Below are 16,994 nucleotides of genomic sequence, written 5' to 3'. Positions count from 1 at the left end.
CACGCCGAGGGGCTGTGGCCGCGCTCCCGTGATTACAGAGTTCTAACTGCGAGGGAGGGGCGGTGAGAAGCAAAAGCAATGCTGGCACAAGAAGGCGGGCCCAGGTGTGACTGCTGTTCTCCAACCAAACTCAGCATCAGAACCACGCAGATAAGAGAGCGTGAAATCGGGCCGCAGAGCAGACAACAGGGGGAAGGGCTTTCTGGAATGCCAGGAGCTGCAAACAGAGGTAACGGTTAGGAACCTGGATCATGGCAATGCTCCTCTCATCAGGCTGTGGCCCTGCTAATCCTAAGTCTGATTCAGGAGCCAGAAGACTGACGTTTAATAAGAGGACACGGATCGCTAGTGCAAATTCTTCCCAATGGGCGCTTAAGTCCTAAGAATAAAAAATGTTATGGCCCAAGGGAAATGTGTGTTTTTCAGTTCTGGGAGGATCCTACCCTGTGTGGGCAGCTGGACATCCTGTTAAGGATGTGGGGGACCCAGGAAAAGTCGTACAGAGAGATGTATTCTGGGACTTCCATGAAACGGGGGTTAGGGCTTCCCTGGTGGCGCAGTGGTTAAGAATCCGCCTGCCAATGCAGGGGACATGGGATCGAGCCCTGGTCCAGGAAAAGCCCACATGCCGCGGAGCAACTAAGCCTGTGCGCCACAACTACTGAGCCCGCGCACCTAGAACCCGTGCTCCACAGTGGGAGAGGCCACCCACCGCAATGGGAGGCCCGCGCACTGCAGTGTGGAGTGGCCCCTGCTCACCGCAACTAGAGAAAGCCCCGCGCACAGCAACGGAGAACCAAGGCAGCCAAAAGTAAATAAAATAAATTTAAAAAACAAACAAATAAGAAAACGGGGGTTAAAATGAGGAACCAGGCCATATCACTGAAGAAGATGGGTATGGCCTGGAGTAGTTCTACAGTAACAGATTTTACCCTTCCACCTGACAATTGGTAACATCAGTCTCATAACTTCCTTTTCCTAGGACTTTTCTGTAACCTAAGCTATTTCTGTTCCAAAACAAAATTACACTTCCCTGCACTAGAAGAAAAAAAAGAAACCCCCCCCCCCAAGAAACACAGGGGTTAAATACTAGAAACCCACCAGGAAAGGGGAGCTTTGGTACAGACTGAAGAAAGAGAAATAAAAAGTCATGTAATACTTGTTAGCGCAAAATAAAATTGGATGTTCCAAATTTTTGTCTCTGAAGGGTCTTCAAAAACTGAATGGCAGTAAGTTTCTGAATCTTTGACTAATTAAATCAGAAAATTTAGGTAAGAAGTGTATTGTGTGTGTGGGGTCATCTCTTCCTGCTCATCTAAAGATCATGTGAGATGCTGAAGCACACGAGGCAGGTGTCATGAACACGAGTCTGCACGTACCACTGAATATACAGAAGCCTTTACACTGTAAGCTAGAGAGTAGAATTAGGCTGGCAATAGGTATTATGCACATTATTCAGAAAAGCTTAATGGGCTTGAACATAGGAAATTTAGCAAATATTACTGCAAACGAATAACTGCTCCAGAAATAAAAACAACCTCATGAGAGGTAACCCCACAGCAACGGAACTTAGGAACAGTGTTATTTTAGGGTTCTAGTGATGACATTCATAATTTAGCTGTGATTTTACTTGACTTTATGAATGTATTTAGAACTTCACTTTAAAGGTTAAGTCAACTATTCTCCCCAATCTTCTATGATCTGTTTGTTACTTTTACAGCAGATTAAAAACAAAAAGATACCAGATTTCTAAAATATCAATAGTTCTAGATTCCTAGAATATTAGAGACAGAAGGGATCATCTTTATTTTACAGATGATCCCTTAACGCCCGAGGAGTTAAATAACTTGACCAAACCGTTTGGTATAAGTTTTAGAGCTGACTTTTAGATCATCTTACCTGTCTAATACTATTTCCAAAACAGTTCTAATAGCTTTTATCATAGTTAGCCATCTAGCTCTTGTTTCATTGTTTAATAACTAAATACTTAAAAAATTATTTGTTTAATAACTAAATACTTAATAAATTAACTGCACTCGATAGTATTTATTTTGAACATATACTAAAATAGGACAATTAAGGGTAAAAACTTAAGAGAGGCCACCTGAAGGGCATGGGTGACACCAGGTAGTTGAGATTAATTAATTACCTTTGCTGAAAACTACATCTGTCCTTGAGTTTCCTGGCAGCAAAGGAATAAAGGAAAAGATCTTGGATCACATAGTTTAAATACTCTGGTTAAAGACAAACCAATAAACAAAAAAGCCGATGAATTTTTCTCTAGAAATCAATATATCCTTAAAACTAAATTCATGGTGTCATTGAACTCTGGTGTGGTACAGTTTTATAAATACTAGGGTGCTTTGCTTAGTTACTTAAATTTTCTTCCTGAGATAATCTTCTATCCTTTATCTAAAGTTGTTACCTTATGTTTCAACGTTGAATTTATAATACAGAAATAAGGATTAAAAACGCGGGAAGTGTTACCTGAAAGCCACCTTCATTGAGGGCTCTGGCTCCGTATGCAATCCTTTTCCCACCTTCCAACGTCGGCTGGATGCTGGGGTGGTGTTTCCACCTCTGGAACTCTCTAAATGGACTTAGGTACGGATTTTGATAGTCTAGACCAACCTTAAAATGTTTATATTTAAATTAGACATTGTTATTTCAAATTATATCAGGCTGAAATGTGAGCAATATTTACCAGAGAACATGTACATTAAATTGCTTGTACTCAAAGTACTTGGAGAAATGTACGCAATGACCCAAATTTAAATAAGTAACCCAATAAAATCTGTTTGGAAAAGAAAGGGTAAACAAAAGGATGCCATGTGTTTATAATTGGCAGAACTTGAAAACATTTAGAACGTATTAATAAATCATTGTGCTTTGTAAATCAAAGTCCAAATTAGAAAAATATTTGTAGGTAAGTGTTGCACATTATGTTTCTACAAAAGGAGTTGTAAAAATTTATCATTCATTTCTCAATACCAACTCCAGAAATAAACTAATAAGCTCGATGCAGTACTACTGAGGCAAAAATGAAGAAAAAGAATGTAATCGCACTTACAAAAAAAGAAGGTGAAAAACATTAGAGATTAGAGTTTTACCAAAATGCTGAAATTAATAACCAAACCTTTTTTGCTTTGAAAAGATTAAGTCACTATAAAAACTAAATCGCAGTGATGCACCGAACACAACAATAATGCATACATTTAACAACGTGTCATATACAAGTCTAATCATGACCTTGAAGTATAAAGCCGCAACTGCAAGGTGCAGTAACTCATATCACTTTTCCATTCCTTGTAATGTTCAAGATGTAATTTACTGTAAAGATGTTTAAGCAACCAAAAGGGAGGAAATGGTCCTGTCTTCGTTAGAGGTTCAAACCCAGTGCGGACCGCACTTCCTGCAGTGGCGTGCCACAGTGGACACGGGCTTCAGGTCAGACAGGTTCGGGCATGAATCCTGCCTCTGTCACTTAGTGCGTGTGTCTGGGAAGGCTGTTTAGCTTGTCTGGACTTCAGGTTTCCCACCAGTAAAATAACGCTAGACCAACTTCACAGGATTTTTACGGACCAGGATTCCCAGGGAAGCATCCAGCACAGGGCCTGGCGTGTAGCAGCTACGGTACTACAGCTACGTGAGCTGAAGCAGACCACTGTCTACAGTGGCCATAAGCACTTCAGATGTGGATAAAAGCAGAGAGGAAGCTTTAAATGAGAAGCCTTTTACATTCTCCAGATGCAAAGCCCTGGTTCTGTGACACCGAAGACCCAGTGGCTCTCAGAGTGGAACTTCCCATCACGGAGTGTAACTTACCACGAAGCCGAGCGCTACGAGGGGCTCCCCTTCATTCAGGTGATAGAGGAAAGAGCCCCCATACGTGTGTCTGTCCAGGGGCCAGCCGACAGTGTGATCGACTCTCCCGGGTTTCCACTTCTTCTCATCGATAATCCATAACTTAAAAAAAAAGTCCTAGAGTATTATTTAGATGTTTTATGTCACCACATGTATAAAACTTGCTAAGTTTTATGCCTTATTTATGAAAGTTACAACTGAAAAGCAGAAATAAGAGAAACACACAAAAAAGTGCTTCAAATATCCCAGAAAATGACATCAAACTGCAGCAGGATGACAGGAGTAAAGAAACAGGTCAGGAACTCTGTAAGACATTAATTAAGTTCTCAGACGGGTAAGGCATTCGTTCATGCGATTGTGGGAAACGCCGCTGAAGAGATGGGGTGCTGGGAACCACCTACACCTTGACCCGGGTGATGGCCACACAGGCGTGTTCGCCTCATGAACGTGAGCTGCGCCCTGCACTTCGGATCTGTTACTTTACGGGACAGATGTTATTCTTCAGTAAAAAAAAAAGTGTGCTCCCTCCTGCACCACCCTCTCCCCGACTGAAGCTAACTGATCATCCTGTTTCAGAATGGTTAAGTTTTAAATTGCAAACAACAATTTCCACAGGAAATATTATCTAAAAATCAGATATTATGTGCCATCACATAGAATTATGTACAGTCTACCAAAACAATTAAGCCCTTATTCACAATATAATGAATCTAGTTATATATAGAATTTGAAACTTTCTGAGCTTTACCCTAAAAAGATTTTTAACAAAAGAGTTATGATGAAACTTTTACGCTAAGAGACCTAAGGTTTGGATAAACTGAGAAAATATACAACACTCAGCCTAATTAAATTTTAGGCTGCAGGTCAATATACTGCGGCTGAGTGTATATTTCATAACCTAAATTATCTTTACGTTATAATTTTGAATAAACAATTCTTGTAGGATGTGGTCATTTTACAAAGAGCATTGGATAACAGGTCAAATCCTATTAGGGCAGATGGCATTACCATGAAAAAAATCAATATTACAAATATTTTCAAATTCAAGACTTACTTCAATCAACATTTGATAAAACAACTAGAACATGCAGACACAATTTAGGTAATAGTGAAATTTGATTAGTAATATTCTCCAGCCTCTTGAAAAATATCCCTAATATTCTCAGTCATTATGAACATTTCAGGTTAGTGAAAAATATAACTATAAAATTAAATCAATATTATAAACCACACGACAATACAAATGAATGTAAGCTTCATCTTTTCACATGAAAGTCACACCAGCAAACTCGAGTACCTCCTTGAGGCCGATCCCGTACGTCTGGGGCTCGCAGCTGGCCCTCAAGTCGAACCTCCTGTACAGCTGCTTGGCCAGGTGTCCGTGGCATCCCTCTGCAAAAATTGTGACCTTGGCATGTAGTTCCAGCCCCCGCTCGAAAGTCGTCTAAGAAACGGGAACACGTTAACTTGCAATGTTTGACGATTTTAAAAATATTCACATTCTGGTCAGTTTTGAGTTGATCCACGATTCAGGTATAGAAGAGAAGGTGCAGATATATGATTTCAGTAACAGAACTAAGTACTGTTGTAAGTGGAATCTAACGTAAATTTTACAGTGTACCTTGTGTCTTTGTCATATTGATCGAACGGTTAAGTTTGTATGAATTAAAAAAACGAACAAAGCATGCTCACCCCCCCACGAACACTTACCTGCAAATGAATGCACAGTGAGGAGTGCGTGAAGGGGGTCAAGTGGGTGGTGACAGGCGGTAGCCAGGCTCGGGGCGCTCACCACCGTCTGGTGTACGGATGGCGGATTATAGTGCTGACACCTGAAGCTTACGTAACTAAAACACAACGTTTCTGAAGTGAAAGGCCATTTCCCCATTGTTCCTGATTTTCCAGTCCCATGATTTGAAGCAAAACACGCTATTAATAGATTTCTTGTGAATCATGCCAGGAAATTTCCATGAGTGAAAAACCTACATGAGTCTATTTATATCCTCCTAACACAGACAGGACCCTCCTAACTTGCTCTGCAGCTACTTGCTTTTTCCACTTTAATTTTACTTGTTCTCTACTGCTGGATATACAGCATACTGTAAAACTGAATGTGTTTTTTCCAAGGGGAAAAAATAAGCTGCAATTACAAAGTCTTTCTCTCTCTCTTTTGCTCTCTGTATTTTGCACTTATATCTGGCACATGGTAGGTACTCAGTAAAGCTCCTGAATAAAGGAATGCAGAATAATAAGGAGTCTCTTATGAAATATGTATTTCCCGATATTTTTCCATTCATATGTTTACAGGTATTGTGTGTACACAGCCACATTCATACAAAAAAATGGTTTACACGGACAAAGCATTTTATAACTTTTCACATTATACAATATAAAGTGATTTGCCTAAGGCAACATACACCAAATTAAACATTCATTTTTTAAATAAATAATTTATTTATTTTTGGCTGCGTTGGGTCTTCATTGCTGCACGCGGCTTTCTCTAGTTGCGGTGAGCGGGGGCTACTCTTCATTGCAGTGTGCGGGCTTCTCACTGCGGTGGCTTCTCTTGTTGCGGAGCACGGGCTCTAGGCACACAGGCTCAGTAGCTGTCGCTCGCGGGCTCAGTAGTTGTGGCTCACAGGCACTAGAGCACAGGCTCAGTAGTTCTGGCGCACGGGCTTAGTTGCTCCATGGCATGTGGGATCTTCCCAGACCAGGGCTCGAACCCGTGTCCCCTGCACTGGCAGGCGGATTCTTAACCACTGCACCACCAGGGAAGTCCTAAGCATTCATTTTTAATACTTGAATAGATTCCTACCTTCTCAATCAGCTCTCAATAACTGGACGTTTAGGTTATTCCAGGCTGTTTCACTATTATAAGCATGGCTCAGATTGATATCCTTGATGCAAAATATTTTCGGTCTAAGTGGTAAGAACTATTTCACTACTGATTTCATACGTTCAGTCACTAGAGAGTCTGAACATCTTTCATGTTTGTTGGTAACTCTGTGTCTCTTGTGCAGAGCTCACCAACGTCATACATGTGCACACACGTCCTATAAGTGACTGTGCTCAGTACCTTTGGATTTGTTCCCATCTCCTTCCTCTTACTATACTTCACTCGTCCATAAACCCTGTTAACAGCCTAGCATGCCAAGTTTTACCCAAATATATACACATACGCACCTGTGGACTGAGGTATTTACATAGACACCTCAACTGTTTTGGTTCCTGATTCATTTCACAATGGTAGCATCATATAATACAGACTTTTCTGTGTCTTACTTTTCTCACAATAATATTTCATGGAAACCTTTCCAAGTCACTGTGTGGCTCGAATCTTCCTTTTTAGCGGCAGGCAGTAGTCCGTGCGGGAACACCGTAGGTTATCCAGCCATTCTGCCAATGGGCAACGCACTGTTTCCAGTTTATTTGCGATGATAAGCAATGTCATAAAACATACACCCTGTGTATGTATCCTTACAACACTGGTGCTTTTATTCCTGTAAGCTAGGTCCCCAGGAGTGGCAGTGTACAATCAAAGGGCACACCTCCTTTTATTTTACGGGATGTTCCCAGATTGCTTTCCCCAAAGCCTGAACAATTCACATTTCCACCCACAGCGTATAAGAAGACCCTTTTCCTATTTCTAGCTAGTGACAGTATAACTGTTCCTTTCACGGTTTTGCTACGTGTAGAGCTGGCTAACTTACTGCTATTTTAATTTGCATTTTCCGGATTACTCTTTTCAGCAACTTTTTCTTTTTGATTCAAGAAATATTAACTGAGCCCCTCTGGTGTGCCAGTTGGTATGCTAGGCGCTGGGACAGAGATGACAGAAAAACACTGTCCCCTTCCCTGGGGCGAGGCACAGAGGCAGCGCTAAGTATAAATAACTACGCGGGCGTGCAAGGCCTAAGTGTGACTGTGTGCCGTGAGGAGGGCACGGGCGCTGGCGGAGGACTGGGGAGCCGGCACGCGAGCCTGGGGCCCAGATAACAGACATCAGAGGACCTGCCTGCTGGCCAGCGGCTACTGCTCACCGGGATCTGCTCTTCGTTCTGTAAGATTCTGCCCGTTCTTCTACTGTGCTCTCTTTCTTCTTGTCAGTGGAGAAGCGCTCTTTGACATCATGGGTCGTCAAAATTTTTCCCCTGATCTCCTGCTTATCTGCAGACTCACTGGTATTTTTGGTATACAGAAGTGTTTAATTTTTAAATAGTTAAAAAAGGCCTGCCTCTTATAGGTTTTTAATTTCTTGCCTTTATAGGATGGTTTATCTACCCTACACCTAGGTTGTAATTATAACCTAGATTTCTAATTTTTTTATTGTTTTAAGAAATCATCAGAATTTTTAAAAAATGAAGGTCTAAGCTTCCAGATGTACATGCAGTTTACTCAGCACCACTTACAAAACAACTCGACCTCAATGAACTAAAATATTCCTCTTAGAGGCAATACGCCCCTTCGTGTTCAAGGGGCAGCTCTGGAGCCTCTACCCGAACCCCAGCTCCACCACCTAACAGCGGCCTGGCCCTGGGCAAGTCACCTAACCTCCGAAGCGTGAAGACGTCCACATCAGAGCTGTGGCAGTAAGATGCCCACGAGACCTAAGATGAGAGCTGCTGAATGAGCAGCAGGACGCAGGGCGCTGGGACTCAGGGGGGGGGGGACGCGCTCCAAGCCCTGCCACTGGACACTCCGAGGACCGGGCGCAGAGCGAGAGCAAGGCGGCGGGAGGGGCCGCGAAGCACCAGGAAAACCAGGAGAAGGTGGAGTGACAAGCCAGGTCCAGACAGCGTTCAGGAAGCAAGGAGTTACTCAGCTGTGCCAGCACTGCCCACCAGGGGCCAAGCGAGAGGACAGAGAACTGGGTGCCACCAGGCGGAGGTGTCTGAGCGACGAGAATGTTTCAGTGCAAGAGCAGGAGGACGCCTGACCACGCCGGGACCCACGGAGCCAATGGCGGAGCACAGAGTCCATCCCTGCTTCTCCTCACCCCACCGGCCGGGTGAAAATAAACTTGCAGGGCTTCCCTGGTGGCGCAGTGGTTAAGAATCCGCCTGCCAGTGCAGGGGACACGGGTTCGAGCCCTGGTCCGGGAAGATCCCACGTGCTGCGGAGCAATTAAGCCCGTGCGCCACAACTACTGAGCCTGCGCTCTAGAGCCCACGAGCCACAACTACTGAGCCCGCGAGCCACAACTACTGAGCCCACGAGCCACAACTACTGAAGCCCGCGCGCCTAGAACCTGTGCTCTACAACAAGAGAAGCCACCGCAATGAGAAGCCCGCACACCGCAACGAAGAGTAGCCCCCGCTCGCCGTAACTAGAGAAAGCCGCGTGCAGCAACGAAGACTCAACACAGCCAAAAATAAATAAATTAATTAAAAAAAAGAAAAAGAAATTTACAAACTCGAATTACTGAGACTCCACTATACTCTTCTATGCTTTTATATCTATATAAATACAATATATGAGTGTTTTTACAACTACAAAGCACAAGACACAAAAATATACATTTGAACAAATATCCTGACAATACACACACAAAAAGAACTATCAGAATGGAAGAATTTGCATGCTTCAATGTTGTTGTAATATTAAATATGGACATTTTTAAAGAATAAAGTGCAATTTACAATCAAATGATCATAATACAGAAAAGAACAGCCGTAACACAGGAAAGAATATAGGAAAGACAGCATTCTTTTATCATCACTGAGTTCCCTTAAGCCCGAGCTCCCTTACTGAGTTCATGATTCCTCTCCATCCAGAACTCTGTTCCCTTTCTGTGCCCTCTGACCTCGTCCTGTGCTCACTCAACACCAGTCAACTAGAGCCCGATGACTACAATGGCTGTCACTGATAACACAGTCACTGTACTAAAATGGCTCTTGTAGGTCTCATCACTAACGTACAAACTCAGGCTGTTTCTCCAGGGCAAGATGAGCCCACAGACCCCCGAGGCGTGGACCACCCGGCCAGAGCATCGTCAGCCAGAGGCACCCTGACCCCCGAAACAGAGTAAGAAATGTCACGAGACGATGATTCTTCCCAGCTTCTTTATTCTTCTGCTTTAAAACACCCCGAACCCAAAGGCCAGGCTGCAGTGGATCTGAGAGGCTTGTCTCACACCCCCTTGCTGGGTGCCCTGCAATAAACTCTCACTTTGTTGCAAACTCCTGCTATCAGAGTCTGGCTTTCTGTGCTGCGGGCACACGTCACACTGTGAGAAGCAGGATGAGATGATAGGTGCTGCAAACCTGGCTATGCATCAGAATCCCTGGGGCTTGTTACAAGACAGCTTCTTGGGCCCTGCCACAAGACAGGCTGAGCCCCAAGGCCGCATGCGATTCTGGTGTAGCCAGCCAAGCCACTAGGAGAACGACGACGCAGGTAAGACTCGAGAGCTTTGGCACTTGCTTATCTCTACGCAGGAAGGAGTGAAAAGCAGGACGGTGTGCGGGAGGAGGCTTAGACTAAACGCCCAGCTCTGTTCTAGAATGGCAGCGAGGACTAACTAGGAGTCGACTAATCTCTACTGAGGCCCCGGCACTGCCCGGAGCTTTGCTAGCCCTGGAGTAACCCTCCATGAGCTCTACCTTCATGGAGGTTCTAATCTAGTTGAGAAATTAAGACAATCCACAAATAAACATGAATAGGCAAGTTAATTTATCAAGATGTTAATTTGTGTTTTGTTATTGTTATCATAGGAAAGCAAGGTATTTTTTTTCCTTGTCCTTTCCAAGGGATCTTACAGAGTGTGAGATCCATGTCTTAGGAGCTCTTCTTTTACAAATGCAAAAATAACAAGTTGTGAAAACCAGAAGGCCATCCAGGCCTATTTTGAAATGGATGAAGGCAATCAGTTTTGCATTTACCAAAAGATGTCAAAATCCGGTCAAAGACTCCATCAGCATTACTGACAGTAATAATGCAAATGACTCTTGTCCACAGAGGTGGAAACCGTGGAGGTGGCCCAGCCGCTGACCCACGTGTGCATGGTTTTTGATTCTCCTTGAACTGGTTGTAACATCTTACTGATTCCCTCATTAATTAATGAGTGAAATAAAATCTTTGACCCATGTTTGTTTTATATTTGTATGTCATGTTTTTATCTTTTAAGAAAATTATTGTTAAACATGTTATATCTACTTGCCTAAATTATGGTTAGTTCAAAGATGTTTCTCTATTTTTTAACAATGAGAAAAATTCCACATTAATAACTAATGTTCTAACATGCACTTAATTAATGTGCAGTTTGTAGCAAGACTAAATTATTACGTGTGAGTTGATTCTTTCTCTTTCACTGTCAGTTTGCGAACCGCAGAACTGTTCACGTGCATACCTTGGGCGCACCATCCTTCTGTATCCCTACGTCGTTGGTGGCAATTCCTTTCACACTACCGTCTTCATGAAAAAGGACCTAGAATGAAAACACGTTTGGTTATCACCTAGGGATTCACAACCGCTTGCAAAGAAACAATAAACAGCCTTCAATTTTTAGAAGGTGAACTTGTTCTCAAGGTTATAGAGACAAAGGCTTAAGAACGTTCTGGCAAAAAAGGCGATGTGCTTCTAAGCTACTCCCTTCTAGACAGAACAGAACACAGCTCAAACAGCTGGAAATGAAGGAAATGCCCCGACCTGGTGAGGAAGAACAGGGGGAGCTGCCAGAGGACAACGAAGGAGCCGGGAAGATGCAGCGGGAAGCCCTCTGCCGAGTTCAGGGGTCAAAGGCATGTGCACAGAACTTGGGGTCAGGGCCCGTGACAGGCTGGACCGTCAGGTGGGCGGCTGAGGACAGTGTCAGGAAAGCCTCTGTCCCCAGTGAGCCCAGACCCCAAAACCAAGAGACCAAACAACAAGACAAAACAGAGAGGGGCTGAAGGCAGCCCAAGGGTGATTAAAGTTTATTTCTGGACTACAAAGAAGAGGGAAAACTGGTCAAAGGTATGATTCTGGAGATGAGAAATAACAATTCTCTCTCTTATTTGGTTTCTGTTTCCTCCGGAAGAAAATGCTCTTTGGACAGGAAAGAACAAACTGTACACTAGAACCTCAGCAGAAAGCACGGGAGAGGAAAGGCGAAACAAGAACCAGCAGCAATGGATGTGACACCTTGAAAACAAATCCACAGTAGTATGTGGCTATGGCCTGGACCTGAAGACGGCCTCGGTGTACAAAACCTGGGGAGGAGAGGAGAGCTGCAGGGGACCAGAGAGAGACAGAGAGAGACACGGAGGGAGAGAGAGCGCACGTGAGCGGGCACGTGTGCAGATACACTCAAAAAGTGAAAATCATGGATGCTACAAAACACCTACTTGTGACTTTGATTCCTGTCGAACACAGTTTAATTGGGAGAAATGCAAAACCAAATGCATGTGCATGAACTGGGAAACCAGAAATCAGTAGCGGCAAGTGTAATGCAGGGACCATGTGTTTTATTTGGTTTATATACTGTACAGGTAAAAACAAAGTTTTTCAATTTTCGCTTGTGCCAAAAACAAGAGAACTCGCTCTCCCATCCAGAATTTTTTTAGCATTTCCTTTAGAAAACTTAACTGTAAACCCTTTCTCTGTCTCTCTTAGATATATGGGAGTCATGTTAAAAGCCAAGTAAGACTCCTGCCAGGTCTGTATCTCAGCAATGTGTTTCTTGGGTACTCGGGGACACATCTGAGATGTGACCATGGAGGAGGATGGTGGCCGGTCTCCCTCTCTCTGGGGGAAGAGTCTGGGCTCCGTGCTGGCCTCCGCATTGTCGCTTCCCGCTTGTCACAAAGATACAGGACGCTTTATTTGTCCTCTGGATAGAGACGATTAACGTGCATGTAATGCACTGTATCTGCCTGGCTCTGTAAAAGGGTGAGATTTCTTTCCGTCTCGGCGACCTCCCTAGCAGATGGCCTGTAGCTGCACTGCAGTCTTGGCAAGAAAAGAACTGTTTCATTCTTGTTTATAGTATGTAGAGGTGATTTTTCTGGGCTGGCAGATTTTATTTTTAATAATTTCCCCAATAATATTCAGTGAGAAGCTACAGTCCAATGTGGCTGCCAAAAGGGTTATTTTTTTTTTTATTTTATTTATGGCTGTGTTGGGTCTTCGTTTCTGTGCGAGGGCTTTCTCTAGTTGTGGCAAGCGGGGGCCACTCTTCATCGCGGTGCGCGGGCCTCTCACTATCGCGGCCTCTCTTGTTGCGGAGCACAGGCTCCAGACGCACAGGCTCAGTAATTGTGGCTCACGGGCCCAGTTGCTCCGTGGCATGTGGGATCTTCCCAGACCAGGGCTCGAACCCATGTCCCCTGCATTGGCAGGCAGGTTCTCAACCACTGCGCCACCAGGGAAGCCCCAAAAGAGTTATTTTGAGGAAATTACTGGAAGAACAGTTTCCAGAATGAAGAGGGTAATGGCCCTGCTATACAGCAGGCTTGAAGTAGTGCAGACATTCTGGGTGCCACTTAGAAAGGGAATAAAAAGGGAATGCGGTCAGAGGAGGGCACGGAGAATACTGACGGGACTCGAAATATGTAACGTGGTGGCTGCAAGAATGGGGACTATTCAACTGGGAAGAGAAAAACCACCTGCGAAGGTGGGGAAGGAGAGCAGGGCATAGTTATAACTGGAGAGTTCTCCCTGGAGGAGGGCACAGATTTGTTCCACACAGTATAAAACAGTAAATAAACGTCTCCTCAACTTAAGGAAGAGAGTCTCACCAACAAACCAAACATCGGAGATATTTTTCCATCCTTGAAGGTGTTCAGTCCTAAGCTGGACAGTCACTTGATGTGGTGACAAGGACTTCAAGTGCTCTTGGGTGAGATCTTGCTAAGATTTCTTCTGATCTTGCAATCCTAAAATCCTATGGCTTTTTGAAAATATACATCTATTTACCTCTGTACCCATCGTGGTTGCTTTTCAGCAGAAACAGAGACCGCGTCCTATAAGCACTAAGAACAGGGCTGCACAAACCTCCGCAGCCGCGTAGCCGGGGTACACTTCCACGCCCAGGGCTTCCGCCTGCTCTCCCATCCAGCTCACCAGGTGTCCCAGGCGCACGATGTAATTGCCGTGATTGTTCATTGGGAGACCTACAGATACATACTTGGTTTAGAAGTCTGACTTTTTATGGGTAAGACATCTCAAAACCAGAAATACTTAATTTAGAAATTCTAATCAGTGTCTAATTTCTACATAAATACACACACATCATCTTATGGCCATAATTTCAATTTATTTTCTAACAATTCTGGTCTAGGGTTCAAATTATTACATTGAAAACGACATTACAGACTAAAAATTCCTGGTTGCCCTGCAAGACGATCTCAGTCCTTCTAGACTGGAAGACAAAAGCACTGGGCTCTAGGCCTGCTTTCTTCCCCACAGACTAGCTGTGAAATTTTGGTTAAGTCCTTCGAGTCTCTGGGCCTTAGTTTTCTCATCTGTAAAAGGAAGGGATTCCACCCGATGAAATGTAGCTCCTTCCAGCTGTGGAATTCTGTAAGTCTATGAGTATTTATCATTCCTCACCTGGGAGAATTGGCACAGGAATTCTATATTTCTCTGTCAAAATTCCAAATCTATCTTCTGTTACGGGAGTGTTAAGTGGAGCCTGGAAACAAAAGGAGGAGAGAAAAGGACTTTTTTAGTTCATATTTGTGAGGTAAATACAAATCATAAACTGCTGTGTCAAAAAGGAAAGGGAACTATCCTCCTCCCTTTTCTCCCATCACTTCCTTTGAAGAACTTGACACTGTAAATCCTTTGTCTCTTTGAGGTGCATGGGAATCTTTTTAAACCTAAATAAGCCAGTTTGCATCCCAGGAAGGTCTTTGCTGGGGGCCTTGGAGCCACCTTTGAAAGTGAACATCAGGGGGGCTGTCTTCCTGTCTCCCTGCCTCTGTGGGAGGTGCCCAGGCACCTGCTGTAACTGCCTGCTCCATGGAAAGAGAAGAGTTTTAGTTTTCCTCCGGATGAAGGCAGTTAACAGGCATGGAATGGACTGGCTCTGCCTGGCCACATAAGGCTTTGACGTGAACAACTTCTTCTATTAGAATTGCTAGTGTGTCAGTAATAATTCAGTGATGCCTATTTTTGACGTAACACTGAAGAGAGAAAGTTAATTAGGCAAAGTTATAGCGTTTCTAGTTTCAAGGAGCTCACTGCTTTAGAAAGAAGAGCATCGTCCCTGTGCTAAGCAAGCCCCACGTCAGCAAACCCAGCCCTGACCTTAACCTCATTCAGTCCCGGCCTCTCCAAGGAATGTAATCTTACCTGGCAGCCTCTCTACCAGCCCTCGTGAGGCACCACCTGGAGCCCCGCCTGGTAGGCGACAGTGCCTGAACTAACCCTTCCCCCCCCTTTTTTTTTTGTAAATTGTAGAGTCCTAACCACTGGACCGCCAGGGAATACCCTGAAATAACCCTTCTGCTTATGACTTCCGTGCCCCACGCCCTTTCTGCCTGTAAAAACCTTTCCTTTTCTGCTGCTCCTTGGAGCTCCTTCTGTGTGCTAGATGGGATGCTGCCCAGAATCACTGAATAAAGCCAGTTTGATCTTTAAATTTACTCAGCTGAATTTTGCTTTTTAACGATCTTTACAGAGTATGTTCACAGATACTAAATATTCTAACACTGAATACCTTGAACAGGTGTAATAAAACCCATCTTACAGGGCTTCCCTGGTGGCGCAGTGGTTAAGAATCCACCTGCCAACGCAGGGGACACGGGTTCGAGCCCTGGTCCGGGAAGATCCCACATGCCGCGGAGCAACTAAGCCCGTGAGCCACAACTACTGAGCCTGTGCTCTAGAGACCACGAGCCACAACTGCTGAGCCCACGAGCCAAAACTACTGAAGCCCACGCGCCTAGAGCCCATGCTCTGCAACAAGAGAAGCCACCACAATGAGAAGCCCACGCACCGCAACGAAGAGCAGCCCCCGCTCGCCACAACTAGAGAAAGCCCGCGTGCAAAAATGAAGACCCAATGCAGCCAAAAATAAATAAAATAACAACAAAAAAACCCCCCATCTTACAGAAGAAAAAAACTGAGATGCATAGAGTACAATATTTTAACCAAGGTCATACAAATGATGACTGGAGTAAAACTAGCACTTGATTCTCTGTGTATCATACCAGTGACTTTTCTGCTTGCGTTATAAGGGGTCTTATTAATGTATTTCCTTAGAAAATTAGATTAAATTATCCTCCTTGGCTTTAGATACTGCAATGTCCCAGAAAAGTTATAGAACACTTTATTAAGAACAATGATATAAACACCTATGGAACAAGTTAGGAAATACCCTCAAAATCAAAAAGCTGTATTTATTCAAAGATCTTCTATTTATTCAAAGATCTTCTCAAGATAATACCTTCTCATAAATCCAGTTCACAAATACTATGTGCAGAAGGCATTAAATAAAAATGAGTTAATAGCTTAAAATTTTAACTATATTTGATATGATTCAAATTTTTTGGCCCTTTTAAAATTAAAAACCTATCTACAAGTATCCTCTAAGAGACAGAACTGGGTGAAAAGGTTTTCCACATTCCTTTCATTTGGAAACAGAGATGCAATAAAGACGAGACTGGGTATAAAAAACGACTTTTCATACTCCCTTCTCCTTCCAGTCTGGGAACAGCTCTTGGAAAGCTCGTGGGTCCAGGCAAGCCCCTGAGAGTGTGTGTGCGCCTATCTGAGCAGCTTTCTCCACCAGACACACGCGGATGTCCTTCTCGTGCTGGGCCGCCAGCTGCTTGAGCCGAGCAGCTGCTGAGAGCCCCGCAGGGCCGGCACCCACGATTACCACATCTGCCTCGTCTGCAAACCGCTCCATGTTCACCCCTGGAGGGGAGAGGGTTTAAACATAGGTAACATCTGTAACTCCATTTCTGCTTTGCAAAGAAGTTCATTTGTACCATTTTTTTAGATTCCACTCACTTTGCTGTAATGCAGAAAGTAACACAACACTGTAAATCAACTATACTCCAAAAAAAAACACATATCAATTCTCGGATGACTATTACCTGATAAAATTACAGGCTGGGTTACAAGTACCCACTATCCTTTAGAGCATTATTTATAGAAATAACCCCTCTGCTTCCCATGAGAATTATACTAAGTCCATT

At 43.9% G+C, this 16,994-nt stretch overlaps 1 protein-coding gene across 2 annotated transcripts in view; it reads right to left on the bottom strand.

Annotated features, from left to right (window-relative positions):
• Nucleotides 1-16,994, bottom strand: part of ETFDH (electron transfer flavoprotein dehydrogenase) — a 37,362-nt gene that overhangs the window by 5,381 nt on the left and 14,987 nt on the right. For both annotated transcript variants that reach the window (XM_036853283.1, XM_036853284.1), the window contains exons 3-9: nucleotides 16,481-16,710; nucleotides 14,398-14,479; nucleotides 13,840-13,958; nucleotides 11,216-11,293; nucleotides 5,162-5,308; nucleotides 3,826-3,966; nucleotides 2,488-2,631 (exon numbers count right to left, since the gene is read on the bottom strand). In XM_036853283.1, the coding sequence (XP_036709178.1) occupies nucleotides 2,488-2,631; nucleotides 3,826-3,966; nucleotides 5,162-5,308; nucleotides 11,216-11,293; nucleotides 13,840-13,958; nucleotides 14,398-14,479; nucleotides 16,481-16,710 (941 nt within the window). The remainder of the gene's footprint in view (nucleotides 1-2,487; nucleotides 2,632-3,825; nucleotides 3,967-5,161; nucleotides 5,309-11,215; nucleotides 11,294-13,839; nucleotides 13,959-14,397; nucleotides 14,480-16,480; nucleotides 16,711-16,994) is intronic.

This window comes from Balaenoptera musculus, chromosome 5, assembly GCF_009873245.2.
Source record: "Balaenoptera musculus isolate JJ_BM4_2016_0621 chromosome 5, mBalMus1.pri.v3, whole genome shotgun sequence".
In the NCBI taxonomy this organism is placed as follows: Eukaryota; Metazoa; Chordata; class Mammalia; order Artiodactyla; family Balaenopteridae; genus Balaenoptera; species Balaenoptera musculus.
This window is presented reverse-complemented; position numbering and strand designations above follow the sequence as displayed.